At 38.7% G+C, this 18,612-nt stretch overlaps 2 protein-coding genes across 3 annotated transcripts in view; both read left to right on the forward strand.

Moving 5' to 3' along the window:
- Nucleotides 1-4,769, forward strand: part of LOC113028419 (zinc finger protein 385B-like) — an 86,812-nt gene extending 82,043 nt beyond the window's left edge. For both annotated transcript variants that reach the window (XM_026178664.2, XM_026178665.2), the window contains 5 exons: nucleotides 191-374; nucleotides 3,062-3,433; nucleotides 3,542-3,750; nucleotides 3,935-4,033; nucleotides 4,312-4,769. In XM_026178664.2, the coding sequence (XP_026034449.1) occupies nucleotides 191-374; nucleotides 3,062-3,433; nucleotides 3,542-3,750; nucleotides 3,935-4,033; nucleotides 4,312-4,542 (1,095 nt within the window). In that variant the 3' untranslated portion in view covers nucleotides 4,543-4,769. The remainder of the gene's footprint in view (nucleotides 1-190; nucleotides 375-3,061; nucleotides 3,434-3,541; nucleotides 3,751-3,934; nucleotides 4,034-4,311) is intronic.
- Nucleotides 4,770-7,416: 2,647 nt separating this feature from the next.
- On the forward strand, nucleotides 7,417-18,239 carry LOC113028420 (dnaJ homolog subfamily C member 7-like). The gene is made up of 14 exons (XM_026178666.2): nucleotides 7,417-7,548; nucleotides 10,500-10,588; nucleotides 10,998-11,122; nucleotides 11,232-11,345; nucleotides 11,472-11,546; nucleotides 12,597-12,715; nucleotides 12,798-12,951; nucleotides 13,660-13,824; nucleotides 13,962-14,053; nucleotides 14,148-14,221; nucleotides 14,309-14,455; nucleotides 14,736-14,891; nucleotides 16,803-16,877; nucleotides 16,964-18,239. Exons 1-14 carry the CDS (start codon nucleotides 7,478-7,480, stop codon nucleotides 16,999-17,001), a joined length of 1,494 nt encoding a protein of 497 aa, XP_026034451.1. The 5' UTR covers nucleotides 7,417-7,477; the 3' UTR covers nucleotides 17,002-18,239.
- The last annotated feature ends 373 nt before the right edge of the window (nucleotides 18,240-18,612 follow it).

Here is an 18,612-nt window from a genome sequence, read left to right on the forward strand (position 1 = left end):
AAAGCAGTGGAACAGATGGAACTATTACAGTTTACTGATTTCGTGCTGTCCTTCACTAATTTAATCAGTCATTCTGTGCATATACTCTACGCTGACTTTCCCCTTTGCTTGTTTTGCCCTTGTGTGAACATTCCTCTGTGTGTGTGTGTGTGTGTTTGCGTGCGCCTCTGTGTGTATGTGTGATTGCTAGACCCAGGCAGAGGCCCACTACAAAGGTCACAAGCATGCTCGCAAGCTAAAGGCCTTGGAGACCCAGAGGAATCGGCAGAAGAACGGACAGAGTCAATCAATATCAAGCAAAGACAGAGATAGGGACAAGGGTGTGATGGGAGGAGTAACTGGGCCAACAGACTCGCAATCGAAAGACAAAACAGGTATACATTTTTCTTTTCTAAAGCCAGTCCTCTTGCCACGCTCTGAGTAATTAGATGTAATTGGGGAGACGTAAGCACTAAGGCTTGGTAGCTGCCACTCAGCTGGTTAATTACCAGCTATTACCTGTCCTACTATCATTGGATCCGTCAGACAGGTAATTACTCCCATCAAGCTAAGACATTCGGCAAGATGAGGAGCCTTAAAGCACCTCAGCAGAGATTCCATCTACAGAGAGATGTGGTAGTGTTACTGTCAGCTTTTTATTCAACAGTGATACGAGTCCCACATCCAAGTTCCTTATTCCTGTTATTTAATGAGGTGCTGTCACTTTGGACATGTCAAACAGTGTAGAAAATTATGGAAAATCGGTCAGAAGTACGGGTAATATTTGCCCACGAGTATTCTTTTCAAAATCAAACAATGGTCTGGATGTAGCCAGCAGTGGTGGCTAATGGATGTAGCAAAGAATAGCATAGCAGGGTTTCATTTCTTTCCAGCTGCTTTTTTTTTTTTTAAGATTTACTGCATAGATGGTAGAATTGAAATGTGTCTTTTAGAAAAATTTTTTTTTTTTGTTTTGTTTTGTTTTTCATATTTTTGCACTGAAAATGGGTTCTGATCTGATTAATTAACTTATTTGTGCTTCAGTAGATCTTGGAGTTCTTCAATGAGAAGGCCAGCAGAAATCATTACCAATTGATCTTTTTTTCCCCCTGTTAATTTTTCACTTATTTCTTCAATGAAATCCACAGACCACAAATCCCCAGAAAAAATATGGGGACATTAGTGCTTACCAGTACTGACCCATGTCCTTTCCATACTGTTAACTTTATAGCTATTGGCTGTATAGTTGCATTAACAGCAAAGACTAATGACTTTGCTATTTGCTTTTTTACTTCTTTCTAGTCATTAGTCACTCAACTTCTCATTCTTCCTGACTAAAAACTCACCATCTTTTTTTCTCTCCTCTGTCGGTTTTCCTTTTCATTACTGATCCTCTCTCTTCCATTTTCTTCCAGCGCCTATCAATTTCCCTCTAACCACATAATGATAAGCTTGTTACATTCGGTGGTTGCCATGGTTGTTGATTGATGGTGACAGAGGGAGCTTCGGCAGAGAGAGCGAACGAATGACAGCGAGACGCAGGGACAAAGGAAGAATGATTGAGATGGCAGGGGGGAAAAGCAGAAAAGATATGAAAATTAAAGAGAGATGAGTGTAATATAAGTATAATAGCAGGATTATATGAAAGGATGAGAACAAAGAAAAAGTTGCACAGGGAGGTCAGGGCCTGGTTCTTTTCTAAAGAAATAACTTAAGTCAAGAAAATGCATTATTCATACTTTGACTGTGAAGAAATCATGTTTCATGTAAATCAAATAATTATGTAAGTTTAAAAATTACACGAGGTGTGGCCATAAATGCATAAATAAATTTACAAAAACATCTAAAATGTATTTGAAATTTAAAAACAGTGAGTCTAAGCATGAAACCCTCATGAAAATGGGATTTTAGTGATACCTTTACAGACTGGTCTCAGTCTGTAGCTTAATCTGCTGCATTTAGTCTCTTATATTACAATAAAAATATATCTTAGCATTTGCATTCTTTGTAATTAGTGGTAATATACTCTATTTTTCATACCCCCCAGAAAAAGTCTGGACTTTCTGTTAACTGTCTGTTTAAAATCAGATTAACATTCAATTAACATTGGATCAAGTTTAATTTAACATTACAGTATGTGTTATCTTATAATTATTTTGCTACTTCTATGTAAAATTGATGGTCATAATGAGAAACCAACAGAGACGAGAGAGTAATCACCTGCCCCTGCGTGATAGCAGTGCAGCTCTTTGAAACATTTTGACTTCTGGCATCAAAAAGGGGATTGACCCCTCATTTATCCTTTCAGCATCTCAGTTTACAGCTTTATGGACTCTATAGGAAAGTATTAGTGCCAAACAACAAAAGATGTGCTGCAGAGAAGAACTTACATTTTCCTCTATAAAATACATTATGCTTGCGGTCTAAACCAGTATTATTTTCATTTGCATGCAACCTTGAGGCCTTTGGGAACAATTATGTGATGCTTTCACTGATAGGAACTTGAATATAAGAATCAGCGCCAGTATTTCTGGTTTTCATGTTTCTGAATTTTGGGGTGTACAAAATCCACTGTAGTCCTACAGCAGTTTGCTGGATAATTGCAGAACTCACATTTGTATTCTCATAACAAGGTCAGCAGTTGTTGCCTGGCAGTTTGGCCCAAATATTAATTTAAATAGTGTGACATAAGTCAGGGAATTGTATTTAGTCAAAATGCTACTGTACTTCCATTTGTATCATTAATGCATAATGAAGGGGTGAATCTACATAATAATATTCACCCCTTTGCCGTTCTTAACTTCCCCTTCAGTCACCTTGTCGTGGTACCTTGACTGCTCTCAACGGATTGTTTTTGCCACATTAGGCAGCTGTAGCCTCGTAATTAATGACTCTCCACTGGAAAACAAATTAGATTCTAGTATTTCCTTAAAAAGGCTAGTTTGGTCAGTATACCCATGATGAAAGGCTTTCTTCTTATGTTTATGTTCATTTTGTATAACCTGTGCAGCACTTTGGTGAATTAAAGTTGTTTAAAATGTGCTATAAAAATAAGCCTTGGCACGACTTGATGTGTTAACAGGCCCAGTCACGTCATCCACTTCTGCACAGCAGCAAATGGAAATCAGCAAAGGGAGCTCACTGGCTGCCACTCCCTCTTCACAAACTTCATCCACGGACTGTTCGTTGCTAGCCTCTCCTCACCTATCCCCCCATGTTTCCCCGGGCTCTCAGTCTTCTGACCTTCCCTCAAACGTTCCACATGTGGAAGGGTGCAGCTCAGCCACCAGTTCAGCACCACAGTCTGAGCCTCAGGGAAGCTCCACAGGAGGTGAGGAGGAAACAGTGAAGGTGGAAGAGGTTAAAGAGTCCAAGAGCAACAAAAAACATCTCCACTGCCCTACATGCAAAGTGACGGTCAATTCTAGCTCCCAGCTGGAGGCTCATTGTAGCGGTAGGTAGTTCATCTCTTTGTTTTTTGCCCTTTCAATGTTTTTATTCTTTATTAATAATATTATTTAACATTCTGTTCTTCCGGTCTGATTGGTACTGATTGAATCAGGCTCTAAGCACAAGCAGATGCTGGACGGTCAGAATACCAGCCAGCCACAACGTAGGGTCAAGATGACATCATCATCCAGACCCGCCTGTCGAATTAAGCAGCGAATGGGCAGCAAAGCCAGACCAGCAAGACCAGTTGGTGTAAACAATCAGCCTTTTCACTGTGAACTGTGCCAAGTGTCTGTCAACTCAGAGTCACAGCTGAAACAGGTACGAATGCTTATCCTACTATTTTACTTTGCTAATTTTACTGCTGCATAAACCACCTGTCAATGTCCAAATGCTAAAAATGCAGGATGACTACTCTTTATACTCTACAAGGTAACTCTTTGGGAGTTTGTGTGAGCTGTCTTGACAAAATGACTTTATTCCTTCCTTTCTGTCCTTTTTTTAGCACATGAACAGCAGGAGACACAAAGAGCGTTTGGCTGGGAAGCCTGTCAAGGCGAAGTTCACCCCCTATAATAAACTACAGCCCAGTGCTGTCTTAGCGGTGAGAATTTCTCTCTCACACAGACACATACAGACACACACACACATTTGTCCACTTTTATTTTTGTCTAAATCACAGATGGCCATCCAAGATCACTTACAGCACAAACAAAACATACACAAACTTGTCAGATGCAAATTAAGTGCTGTCTCTTGCACCTGTCAGCATTTTTTGCAACAATGCTGACATGTGCATTTAACTCTGAGCATCACTGTGTGTAAGTACAGCTTTACAGATGCTTGTTCAGGCTGAACACTTTTTCTTGTCTTTGATTTCAGACTAAACTGGCCCTACAGAAGCAGCTATCCAAGGCCCTGCCACCGGGCTTCCTGACCAGCCCCCTTAATCCAGCTGCCCTGTGCGCCATGGCGTCTGGACCGTTGGCACTACGGCTGCCACCGGGCCCTACAGCCATAATCCAGGGTCCCCTGATCAGCCCCACGCTCTTCAGGCCTGCCCCAGGACCGCTGAGGGCCACACATGCTCCTATTATCTTCTCTCCTTACTAGCAGGGAGCATGATGCTGAAGGACCAACAGCACTTCTGACCTAACCTAGCCAAAACTGGGAGAAAAGATTAAACTGGTCTTCTGAGAACAAATCACAGCCCCCTCTGAGTGACAAGGACACTACACAGAGAGAGTGGGGACAACATATTATGTCAAGTTTGCCAAGTCATAAGAGCAAAAGGCACAATCCCCTGGTGTGGATTGAGATTTTGGCGCTGACTGACCAGCGTCTCATACTTAAAAATGGAAGGACCATTGCTCAGCTGTCTCCTGTCAGCAAACTGTTGAGTGCATGTTCCCCGGGGTCTGGACCCCTCTGGAAGCCATAAGAATAAGCATCCTCTAGTTTTATTTATAAAATGATAAGAAACTAATACACTAGGGTGTTTAAGTGTTACACAGTGTTTGTTGCCAAAAGAATTCTTTAATTTTGGGAAGTTGTACTCTGGGAGAAGAAGAAAAACACTTTATCTTTGCTTAAGTTTTCATAACTAAATCTGAAACTCCCAGGAAAACTGTTGATTTCCATATGCCAACATATGACAAAAAAAGTGCAGATCTGTAACTTGTCAGGCTGAGACGACGACAATGACGACAACGAACCCTGACAAATGTTACAATTTTACAGCCATCAACAAATACAAAATGCCTTTTTTTTTATAATTTATTTGATACTGAAGGTTGTAAGAGTGCTGTGCTTGAAAGCATTTTACATGGAAAGTGTGCACTACTACCGTCCATGTCTTACCATTATACATCAGAGCAAAGGATCAAGGGAATGTTTCTTTAATTGAAACTCTGTTCTGGCCATACTAGAAGAATAAATCTTCATAACACTGACAAATACCAATAGTTTAAAAGTTCTAAACCAGTTAACCACCATCCTTTGAATATACACATAAGTGTTACAAGTGTTTGACACGTCGGTCTTTACTGTGCGACCCTCAATCATAGATTGGCTCCCTAAATTGGAACTCGGTAATCCAAAACTCTGATGACAGGAGCCACTATGATGCATGTTTTTTAGGAGAATTTTAGATGGCTTCATAGACATTAACACTTAAAGTCCCCAGAATTACGGTAGCGGGTATAAGCACTATTTAAACATAAATGGTTTAAAACACACTATAATGTAGTTGTATTTAGATATAAGAGTGTTTTGTTTTAACAATAGTGCAGTGTATTTGTAATAATCAAAAATCAAAATTAGAAATCTTGATAAATACAATCCATTGAACAACACACTCCTTATATCTAGCAACTTATCTAATGTTTTTTTTATGCTGCCTTAGAAAAGCTAAAGAAGGGGACTTCAAGTATTTCCAGTGAATTAACAAACTGTAGCAGCTTGATGCTGTTTGTGCAATATGAACAGATGGATGGATGTGTGTTATTCATCATATCAAAAGGCTTTATCCACAAGTTTTTAAAGTGTCTTTAACATTATATTATAATTATTATTTATAGAGTGTATTTAAAAGAAAAACAGTGTCCTCTCATTATAGAAATCTCTATCCTACATGGCTGTGCTGAATCACCCTAAGCAATATGTATTTTTAAGTGTCACCCAATACAATTAATGACTAGTGTAACTGTGCATCAATTGCAATAATGTAAATTATTATGTGGTAAAAAAAAATGTTGATACTGTATTCTATATGAACTTATAAATAGCCCTGGTTTTTAAACCGTTGTTCTTGTGTTTTCTTTACAGGCAAACAAGTGTCTTTTTCTTCTTTTTATAATTTCATAGTGGATACATGTCATAAAATAACACAGTCGATTGATACAAAACGGGGTTCAGAATTATTGTATTTATAATCAAATAAAATGAATGCGTCATATGACATGAGTCTACGGGTTGTAGAAGAAATTACACATGTGGTGAATTATTGACCACTGAGGATTTGAAATATTTTTACCAGATTAAGTCGCAGCTGATCTGTTCCTTGTGCCTGTATTTTAATAGCTTAGTGCCCTCTAGTGGTGGGCAAAAAAGTATAAAATAGTGTAACCTAAGAGTACACAGATGTTGGTACCTTTTTTTGACATAGAGATTGGTTTAAAAAAGATTACAAAGAACTGTGGCTATCGGGATTTTTATAATGATGGCATATAATATTTAGAAACGACATCTAATTACTGGTGCAATAAAGTATTTACAGTCATTCTTGTTACCTAGACCTTATAGTCTGGAATAAATGCTATTGTTTGCATATTGAGCACTTTCATAAGCAGATTTATAAGATAGGAAAATCCATATCCACACGTACAGTTGTGGGTTATTTTATCTGGAAAAGTCTGCATGCTCCCGGGTGAACACAAAGAAATAAATTAATAAGTAAAATACAAGTGAAGGTATATAGATGATTTGAAGGTTTAAAGCTAACAGCATCATATTACTGGTTAATTTATTTTTATTTTTATTTTCTTTTTTTTACTTTTGGTAACATAAAAAGACTATTTTACTTTTAGTATTGCCAGAAAATAACCTACATTTAGACACATTGATATGTATGAATGTTTTTTCGGCACTTCCTAGGAATATTAACGAGCCCACTCCTGGAAAGTGTGTAGGGATGTGTATATATTGTAAATACAAATAAGAGAATTAACACTGATAACAGCAGGGAAGCAAATAATGAAGTTATGAAACCTAGAATAGGACGTGCCTATATACATCCTTCAAAATAAAAGTCCAAACCACCAATCGCACCGAATTCTCATAAATCTATAACATTTTGTTCATGAAATAAATGGACATCATTACTACTACTACTGCTACAGACACGTATCCCGCTATAAGAACTAATAAAACCTCGTGTTGTACATTTTACTGTTTTCTTTTCTTTTTATGGTGACCTATTTTTTTTTAATTGACACAAATAGCCATTTCCGGAAATTACGTCAATTCACAGCAGTATTTTCCAGAAAAAATGGCAGCTGTTGACATCGACGTGCCGGTAGAAACAGAGCCACAAATCTGCAACCAGGAGGACCTTGAACGGTAAAAGTATACCTACTCGTCGGGTTTCACTGTGATGCGTATGTGGAGTGAAAATAACCCGAGTGATATTAGCCGGTTAGCTGACAGAGCTCGGAAACATCAGTTCGGTCACCCCGGAGCCAAGCTAACCGTGCTAGCTTAACGCGATAGCGTTCTTAAATCTTGCTTTTTAGAAATTTCGGGTATTTGCTTTGTTATTGTTTGGGGAATTTACATTAAAAATAAAATTGTGAACTCAAATTAGACAGCCGGGCAGCTCGCCAGATTGTTCGTTAAGAGAACAAAACAAAACCAGGTGAACTGGCGTGCTTTGCCATGGTCAATGTGAGGTATCCGATAATTCACGTGCGCCTAACCCCTTTGGGCGTCATTGAGCTGTATGTCAATATGTGTTTAAGTCTCATCCTTAAAGCATCTTATTTATTGCACACTAGCAGTTCCAGCTTTCATATTCGAGAAACTTCCATAAGAGACTGTCAGGTATGATCAGCAAAAGCCTTCATAACCTTAATTTGAAGTGATTACTTGTTTTCAATACTTTCCCGAGAGGTTTCATGCCATTTTACTGTATTCAAACAGTAACGAGACTATGCCGAAGGTTCTGCACCTAAAGGGAATCGAGCATGAGCGCCTCGCACCCTCAGCTCACCCGGGTGAATCGCATCGGAAACGAGTCATCAACGTGCGCTTTGCACGCAAACATGTTTTTTTTTTTGGTCTCCTTTCGTGCAAGCGGCCTTTGTTGCATTTCCGCTTAAATACACCGTAACGCACCTGCGTGGGATAATAAAAGTACTGTTAGGTGTTATACCTTGTCTGGCTTACGTAACGATGGACTTGAAAGATTAAAATGTAGGATTGAGTGAGACCTGGATTAATCGTACCGTAAATGTAAAATGTGACTTCAGTGTGCGGGAGGAAATTATTTTCAGGATTGTAATAGAAATATTTTTGACCTGTTTTTAAGTTGGGTTTCTTTAACTAAAACTTGTAACGCATTATTGTTATCAAATGGTCGCAAGAGGAAGCTCCGTGGACTTTATATCGAACACAGTAAAGCCACCTGATTCCTTTAATGATTTGCGGGCATATTAATGAGCAAAGTCACTCCGCAAAGCCTAATTTTGCTTTAGTAGAATTATCCTAATATTAAAGTTTGATAGGAAGAAAACCGATTGGGCAAGTAATCCTTGGAAAATCATTTATAACTCTTGTGGCTAAAAAAGTTAAACAAAAAAATAGCTAACTGTTGCCCATCGTGTCTTTTTCAGAAATCTAAAATTAATTATTTGGAATTTCAAAATCGGGGATCAAAGTAACCAAAATATTTGGAGCAGTGAAAAAGAGTGCTGGAAGGGTGGAGCAGTGACAACAAAATGGTAGTGAGACAGTGATGATGTGTGGTTTGGAGGCGGTGGCACAAACAAAAAGAAAGGAGGCAAACTTAAAGCTGGCAAGATTTTCACTGAGAATGATCAGAATGTACAGGAATGAGTACACAGGGACAGTTTAGGTTGAGCGATTTGAAGTTAGACACCAGGTTTATTCACGTAATTTAAAATTTTGAGTTGATTCCATTTTCACTGTTAAACTGCAAAAATCCATAGCTCAATTGAAATGGATCAAATTATTCCATTGTTGTTGTATGCCTCCAAGCTTCTTTTTTTTTTTGACGTCAAACTCGGAAAGAATTCAAGCTTTTTCTACATTGTGTAGACTCAGAGATAATACAACTTTTATGTTTTCCCTATATACAGACCATTGTCCAAAAATAAATCAGGAAATCCATTTAAAAAGTAGGTTCTATAAACATCTATATGGTCTTATTAGTATCCATCGCTATGTTGGACTGTTGTTCACAGTTAAGGCATGCAGGTTTTCACAGGAAGATAGAAACGCCACAGGTAGAACTTAAACATAACTCTGGTTTGGTGGGATCCTGGCTTTAACACATCACATACTTCTAAAGAATTTTTTATATTTCATGAAGACATTTAATGGCTTTGCATTATTTCTTTTTAAAAATATAATGCTATCCTTTTTCTAAATGAAGAATAGAATACAGATAATTGATTTTATTTTGAATTTACACCAAATAAGAATTCTCATTTGTGTTTGTTCACTTTAAGTGAAACAACAAACTGCAGACACTATCACTTAAAAAAAAAAAAAGACTAAACCCTAACCCCTAACTTAAAAATAATATAGTAACTATAGCAGGCCGTTTGAAAGTAATTATTAGTTTCTGATTCCTCATGAAACCTAGTTCATTCAGGTATGTGTGATTTGTGGTTGATCCACTTGTGAGTCACCTGGACTTGTTTCATCTCAGTTAAAGTGGTTTAATATTGTTTGCTTGAGTTTGTTGCATGTTGGGGTTTTTGTGTCTGCATTCTTAGGTGTGGCTAACAAGTGTCGCAACAGCACCCACATTTACTGTATCGGAAAAGTACTTTTATTGTACCTGGGTACATTTTGGGCTACATAAAAACTGCTACATTAAGTCATACATGAGAATCAGTATTGAGTTCTCCTTTAACACTTGGCACTTATGAAAAGACTGCAGCCGGTGAATTTCATGGCTATGTTTAGTACTTGAGCTATCAGTAGTCAGGACTGTATGTACCCAGATCTGCTGTCCTAGTTCTAGGTGAAGGACAGTCGAGTCCTTGTGGACACTTTGCAGGCTGGAAATTCCCTGAAAAGTGAAAACTGGTACTAGAAGAAGTATCACTGTTTTATAGTCAAGGTCATTCATTCAGTTACAGTCAGGAATTTCAGCCATCAGTGGAAACTACAATAAAAAGGTTTATAGGGGGGTTCGGGGGGACAGTAGTTTGTTTAAACGCTTCCTGTATATCTCCACCTTCAAGGGGGAAATTAAGTGGTTTATTAGTTTTCTGGTTTATTGAGTAGTTTTAATTAATTATGTCTTTTTCTCCACTCTCCAGTCTGGCTGAAAGTTTCAAAGAGCAAGGCAATGCATACTACAGCAAGAAGGATTACTCTCAGGCTTTCAACTATTACACCAAGGCCATTGGTGAGTATACTCGGTGGCTTGATTTTAAGTTGTCACATTGTTGACTCTAAACACCCAACGACGCCCACTCGACATTTCTTCATACTTTGCTGTTGAGAAATGCTGCCAGTGAACAGTCCCAATAAAGGCCTGCGGTACAGTCATGCACTGATTGTTGGCACATGATTTTAGTTTGGCAGTGGCTGATTCAGCTGCACACCATCCTGTAATCATATAAGTTGGGACAAAAGAAAAACAAAAAATGGGGAAGTCAGAGTTTACCTTCTTATTTTTATTTTCTGATGATGCTGAAACACTCCAGTTGTCAGTGATGGCAAGCCCAGATGTTGGTCTCTGATATGCACCTGTATCATTTTGTTTTTGTCACATAAATGATTCTTTTTTTTCTTTTCTTTTTTTAAATCTGAAGATGCATGCCCCAAAAATGCCAGTTATTATGGGAACAGGGCAGCCACCCTCATGATGCTCTGCCGCTTTCGGGAGGCTCTAGAAGATTCCCAGCAGGCTGTGCGTCTGGATGACTGTTTCATGAAGGTGAGTTTGAACTGCTTGTGACATATCGAACATCACTTGTATTGTCCGCTTCGCACATCATGCAGTGCACGGTAATGATGTTCTGAGAAATGTCCGTTCCATCTCATAGGGGCATCTACGTGAGGGCAAGTGCCACCTGTCTTTGGGAAATGCCATGGCAGCCAATCGCTGCTTTCAGAAGGTTTTGGAACTGGAGCCGAGCAATAGAGAGGCCCAGCAGGAGGTGGGAAGCTTTAATCATTTAATTTAATTACTATATAAAAACAAGCATTGAGTAGGATCACATGCTGAGCTAAATATTTGAGTGAATCCATTGGTTAGTAATTATTGTTGTTTTTATTAATTTTAGAAAAATAATGCAGCAACACTGTTGGAATATCAGCGGATGGCAGATTTTGGCTTTGAAAAGCGGGATTTCAGAAAGGTAATTTATGCACTTTCTCTTGTTTTTTAGCATTCTTGTAAATTATAAATTGAGTTTTGTTTGCCACTGTATGAGTGTGTGGTTGTCACCAAAACATAAATATGCTGGAAAAGGATTTTGTCATATGTCTGTGTGATTAGATAAAATTTTAGCGTTTACATGTTGGACTTTGCTATTACTCATATTTATATGAAAAGTACAATTTTGACATTAAATGATTATGAAAACAAGAAAATGGGCTCTCATCACAAAGCCTGTGCGTGCGTGCGAGTTTGTGTAAATCCTTTCCTTTTCAGCTCTCCCTAAACACTCAAACTCACTCGCTGTTGAGTACAATATGATTCTAACAGAAAGCCTTCAGGCAACAAAATCTTTGTAGAAGAAACAACTGTCACAGTTTCTGAGGTGAACCTGTGGAAGTATTAACAGTTGCCTCTGTCTCTAGATTACTCAGTGTCACATGCAGACTGATATCGGTGGAATGCGACAATTGGCTGGCGACTCCGGCTAGCTACCTTGCTGGTCGCTGAGGCACGCAAGTCTGCTGCCGCCGGGCCCCTCTCTACGTTCCCATCTCCACTGCAGAAATCCCGCGGTGGTGGCAAGCCAGCAGGGACCGGCAGTTGCACTTGCGAGATGTGCTATAGTGCCAAATCTCAGAGTCAGAGCCTAACTCCGACCGGATGAACCTGCGTCCTCCACCACCTCCACATCGCTTTGTTTTTATTCATTTATTAGATTTTTTTCATATAAATTTTAAAGTTAAAGAAAATCCCTCAGTCTTAAAGTTAAATAACTTGTTTCTTCAGGTAATTAAATCAAATATTGAGCAAAAGAAATTGCTGTTTTTTTTTTGTTTTCTTTTTTATTTGCCATAATGTTAGCTTATTACAAAGACAACAGCCACTGCGCGCTGTGATGGATGGTGACCTATCCAGTGGATGCATGGATTGTTAGTTTTCACAAAGCTCCAAATATTTCAGTTTTTCCAGTTTCTGAATGTAATATGGGGGTATAACTGTGTAGTATTTGGTTGTGGCCCTGATTCAGGTGGTGTACTGCATGGACCGGGCCTTAGCTTTGGCTTCTGCCTGCCACCGCTTCAAAATCCTCAAAGCAGAATGTCTCGCTCTGCTTGGACGCTATCCAGAAGCTCAGTCTGTAGCAAGGTAAGAGCAGCTGTGATGGACAGTCATTATTTTTTATTCCACTTCTTTGTGCCATTCTTTAAAGCCAGCCTTTTCTTTACAGTGACATCCTGCGAATGGATTCTACAAATGCAGACGCGCTGTACGTTCGAGGCCTGTGTCTTTATTATGAGGACTGCATCGATAAAGCGGTGCAGTTCTTTGTCCAGGCTCTGAAAATGGCACCTGACCATGAAAAAGCCCGACTGGCCTGCAGGGTAAGATTGTTGATAATGCCACCTACAACTCAATGTTTGCAAGTTCTTTTTGTATTGAAGTTCCACAGTTGCAAACTAAGAATGCAAGACAAAGTTAGAGAGGCAAGCTGAGATGGTCTGGACTTGTGCAGAGGAGGTATACCAGATAAAGGATGTTGCCAGGCAGGAGGAAAAAGGGAAGACCTCAGTGGAAGCTTGTGATTGTAGTGAAGGGGGACAACCAGATGGTTGATGTGACAGAGTAGGATGCTAGTCATAGGGTGAGATGGAGGCAGATGATCAAAAGAAGATGATTGATTAAATTCAAGGAGCTTTGCTTTAAGGTAAAACACCATATGACCTTTTTCAAGGTCCTTCTAAATGGGTCCCCATATTTCTTTCTATGTGTGTACAAGCACAAATGTTGTTGACACTATAGACACTTCAGGTGATTATTTTGCAGTCATTTGTGACAAGATAAGCAACCTTGGCCGTGTGTTTACACGGCAGAAGAACAAGGGTACAGAGTAAAGTAGTCGGTGCTAAATTTAAAATATAATCCAAAAATCAGCTTTCAAAGGATGAAAAATGATCTGAGATGTTTTTAGACTTCAAGTTTGCACACAATATGTTTTGAAAAAAACATTGAAAATACAAATAGATTAAAGGATTTTTAAGAATGTTAAAACAAAAGGCCTGAAAAGTATCGGTGCCTTCTTTGCTCACCAGAATGCCAAAGCATTAAAAGCTAAGAAGGAGGAAGGAAACCAGGCGTTTAAGAACAACAACTATGAAGCTGCCTATCAGCTTTACACCGAGGCACTCGCAATAGACCCCAACAACATTAAGACCAACGCTAAACTCTACTGCAACAGAGCCACAGCAGGAGCAAAGGTAAAAGCTTGTTTCATTATACCACAGTTTCCTCTCGTTGTTAGCTATAATTTGCTTAATATTAGTAATCGTAGTATTCTGGGTCTTCTGGTTCTTTGTATCCTGTCAGCTCACTGTCATTATCTCTTCATCAACAGCTGAAGAAAGTTGATCAAGCCATTGAAGACTGTACCAGTGCAATCAAACTAGATGACACTTACATCAAGGCATACTTAAGAAGAGCTCAGTGGTATGTTACAGGCATTCTGAGTCAGTTTTCCATGCTTTGTGTGTTTCGTTGTTCAGCATTGTAAAGTTTGTGTCTGACCTTGTGTTACCTGTAGCTACATGGACACAGAGCAATATGAAGAGGCCGTACGGGACTATGAAAAGGTTTATCAGACAGAGAAAACCTCAGGTGAGCTGCTCTCCTTGTTTTCCTAAGCTCTGATTGAATTTAATGTTCAGTTTTTCTCACATGGCTTGCATTTCTCTTTCCCTCCAGATCACAAGCAAATGCTGAAGAAGGCACAGATGGAGCTGAAGAAGAGCAAAAGGAAAGATTACTACAAGGTGCTCGGGGTCGGGAAGAATGCTACTGAGGACGAGATCAAGAAAGCGTATCGCAAACGAGCCCTCATGCATCACCCAGGTAGCTGTCCTAGTCTTTCCACACAGTTCACACTAGTACAGCTCACAGTAATCAGGGCTCTGCCTAGAGTATTGGTCAGATTTAAGTGCAGTGTGCACACAGTAGGTCAAGGCCTACCAATGACAAGACAACGCATCACTTTTTCTCTGTGCTTTACACATTACAATAACCAGTGAATTAGGTTAGGATCATGAGCCAGCTGAGCTACAACATCACTTAACAGTTGAGTCTCACTTATCTCGAGGATTTATTGTAGACAACCGTTGAAATTGTCTTGCAGACCGTCACAGTTCAGCAACACCAGAGGTGCAAAAGGAGGAGGAAAAGAAATTCAAAGAAGTGGGTGAGGCCTTCACTGTCCTCTCCGACCCGAAGAAGAAGGTCCGCTATGACAACGGGCACGACCTGGAGGATGACGGCTGTTTTGATGGCGGAGGTACATTTATATTCCCTCTGTGCTCTATCGGCTTTTGAAACGGGTGCATCTAAAGAGAAGAGTAACCCAGAAGATATTTTGACCTGTCATAGTGGGAAATAGCAGTGGCTTTGTCATTTATTATAAGGCATTTGTTTGTACTTGGGTAATTAATAAGACCAATAGATCTTTTAGACCTAGTAGGAAACCCAGGAGATCATGATTGTCTGAACGATGGTCGTGTTTACATTTGAAAAAGGGCAAAAACCTTTTTAAGGGTTTTGGGTTTTCTGTAGACTTCATATATGATTATTGCCCAGTTTTACATGAGAAAGTTCCAAGATTTTTTGGGATCTCATTTAAATTAAACACTGAGACATGTCAACACAGAAAAAAAGTACAAAGTACAATTTAATTTCCATAATTTAGTTTCTAGAAACTCATTCCATGTTTCCATGCAGCAAGTCCCCGTGTCCCTGACTTGCTGTCAAACTGTCAAGACCTAATGGGACGCTTTAACAGAACACGGGCAAATTTTCATACATTATTAACCATTTTCTGCAATGTCAGTTAAAATGTCTGCTTGTGTAAGAAGGCCTTTTATAATGTGGCATCCCATGACAGTCCCTACAAAATCAAGTGTCAGTCGCCTTTAGGTGATGGGACTGAGTGATATGGCTAAAAAAACCAAAAACTTTGTATCTCAAAACTAATATCTGTGTGCCTAAGAGAAACTATAATATATACTACAAAATAAAATCGTTAAGTTTATTGTTAAAGTTTTACTACTAATTTTTATCATAAAAACCTTGTTTCTCAACTAAAATGAACAAAATATTTAAATAATTAAAAGAAATGGTGTAAAATATGTGAGAAGATGTGCGGAGACGGTGGAGTGCTGGCGAAGTCCCTTGGCTTTGTTGGCCGTTGTTATTGGAAGTGAATGACATACTCTCCATCGCCAGTTTATAAGAAGCTGCAGCTATCAGCAGTGATTGAGTCGCTGAAATCAGCCGCAAAGCAGCAGTAAAGTAGTAAAGCTGATTGGTCCAACTCACGCAAAAATTTTCAACCTTTTCTCCTCCAGAAAAGGAAATAAGATGCATTTATAGCCAAAATGCAGACAATTACAACATGTACGTGCTAATCCACATAGAAACTATGAATCAGCTTTTACAAACACGGTTATTATATATATCTTCCACCTCAAATAGGTTCCACTGTTTCTAAGTCTCATCTTAGAGCATCACTGTATGTGATTAGAAAGCTGTGATCCAGAAAGCTGGCTGTAAAGTTTCAGAAGATATTAATTGTTTTGAATATTTCTCACAGAATACAACAAAGAGCAACATACCTTGTGAAAAAAGCAGAAGTCCAATTCATACTGTGACGTACACGATTTATCAGCAGGCTGAAATTACTGGCTGATACTGGCTAATTGCTGATCAGCTGGTATCACATATATAACAGCTGAGATGGAAGAAACCCTTTGACAAGGTTAGGAGTGTTGATGTTGCAGTTTGTCCACCAGAGGGCGCTTTGCAACTTCAAAAGAGCAACAACCAGCTGATCAAAGTAGAACTAAACAAGTAAATGTTTGGGAATTTTTTTGCATTGTGTGTCTGAAAAGGAAAAATATTGGCTGATATCTGATTTTTAAATCGACAAATATCTGTACTGTTCTAATACTGGTTTGCCAGTATGAGGCTGTACATTTAAGTCCAGTTATCTGTTACAGATTGGACCTGTACTAAAAAAATAAATAAAAATTTAAAAAAACCCAAAAAAAACACTTGTAGTTCCTGTTTCTCTTTAAATTATATGTGCAATATATCACATAAATTGTTTTCCTTCCTGTATTTCCATTCTTTTCCCATCTTTGGCTTCCTTTTATCCTCCATGTTAACCTTGCTCTACTTCCTGTTTCTACAGATTTTGATGCAAACAACATCTTCAGGGCTTTCTTTGGTGGCCACAGTGGAGGATTCACTTTCGATTCCAGCCCAGGTACGTTTTCTCTTCACTCCATGGTTTTTATATATACATAGGTTTATTGAACACTAACTGAATATTTGTTTTGTGATTTATTACAGACTCTGGACCTGGAAATTTCTTTTTCCAGTTTGGCTAAAGCAGTGGAGCCATACACTGGACAAAGTCAAGTCGGACCCACAGTCACCTCATGATGCTCATACTTATGAGTGTCCTGTTAAAATCTCACTTAAAAAAAATCTTCTTTTGAAATACCGCATACATTCCTAAATTAACTCCCTTGCATTGATGCTCAGCCTTTGAGAAGGATTCAAACATTGATGAAGTCTTTAAAAAGTCTTTTAGATGCAGTTTGCATCAGCTGGGCAGAGCTTGTCTCTATTGCCAAAATTGACATTTATGTTCTATGAAATTTCATGTTGTTAAACTGCCTCAGTCTCTATGAAGGGGATGAACAGTGAGGACATACTGGCCATCATGTCTTGATTATTTTGAGAAGCGTAACGATGCATACGTGTTTAAAGTTCTCCTTGGACTGCACGTCTCTAGTGGAAGAGCTGATGTTCTGTGGAAGTTCAGTGACAAATCTGACCTCAGGACAGCCTGTTAATGACAACGCTGTTCTCTTATGAGTGTGCGTCCAGATTTTACCGGCTCTCTTGCCAAATACAGAATCCAGTTGCAGGGTTTTTATTTCCTCTCCATTCTTCATTGTATATTTGACTCGAATGTAAAACATTATGTGTCCACACATTGTCCTTCAGTCTTCCCTGAGTCTATTTATATTTATTGTACTGTATATCCTAAAGTGTATGCAGCAAAATCCCAGTGATGTTCGTCTTCCTTTGTTTGTAAATGTTTTTGACCCCATCCTTTTCACTCATTTTTCACCTGTCTGAAACGGACCCACATAGGAATACATCCACACTTTGTTTTTGTTTTGTTCTTTTCAAAGCAACTTCACAAACGTCATCCACATGTTGCACTGCCCCATTCAAATTCAAGTGGTGCCTTACTAGAATCAGTGAAGCGTCCTAAATAAATCCACATACTAGTTCAAAAAAAAAGGCAGATGTTACACTTGTATAGCAATTTTTTGGTTTTATGATAATCTGGAGGAAAATCTTTTCATCTTGGACCCGTGTCATCAGTCACACTTTGCTGTCATTCATCCATTCATCAGTACAACCCTTCCCCTACTTGTTCCACCTGTTTAAAGGGGCACTGATAGCTTCCACTGTTAACTGTTCTGTCACTGATGTGTACATTACGTTTAAAAACTTGCTACGGTATTAACAAGACCTTTTTTTTTTTTCTTCCTTTTTTTTGGACTTTTCTTTTTTAACTGGTAAAATAAAGGCTTGTCTTTTACTGTAATGAGTTTTGTCTTTGACTTTGTTCCTGATGATTACTTTTAAAAGACAGGATATCATCTTGTCCAGCAGGTATATGTAATCACTTTGATCACTTACAGATTCATATCACACTGCATATGAATAATGATTCACTGCGAAAATGACTTTGTTTACAACTCTGGTTTCACTGAGTGCTGAAGTGAAGCTCTGAAAAAAGGAGTGGTGTTAAGAAAGTTCCTCTTTCTTTTATAAGTTTCACAGGGACTTCTTTTTATAACGATCTATAAAAATTGGAGACCTTCAAGCTTGTTGAAAGCTCCTCGGCACATTTTAAATCAAATAACCAGCTATAGAATGACTCGAATAAAACCCCCTTTTGGGTTTTTCTTTGTAAA

This window comes from Astatotilapia calliptera, chromosome 8 (assembly GCF_964374335.1).
Source record: "Astatotilapia calliptera chromosome 8, fAstCal68.1, whole genome shotgun sequence".
Classification (NCBI taxonomy): Eukaryota; Metazoa; Chordata; class Actinopteri; order Cichliformes; family Cichlidae; genus Astatotilapia; species Astatotilapia calliptera.

Coding starts and splice junctions, on each gene's coding strand:
- LOC113028420 (XM_026178666.2), top strand. CDS start 7,478: ATGGCAGCTGTTGACATCGACGTGCCGGTAGAAACAGAGCCACAAATC. Junction 10,589..10,997: donor CTATTACACCAAGGCCATTG/GTGAGTATACTC, acceptor TTAAATCTGAAG/ATGCATGCCCCAAAAATGCC. Junction 12,952..13,659: donor AAGCCCGACTGGCCTGCAGG/GTAAGATTGTTG, acceptor TTTGCTCACCAG/AATGCCAAAGCATTAAAAGC.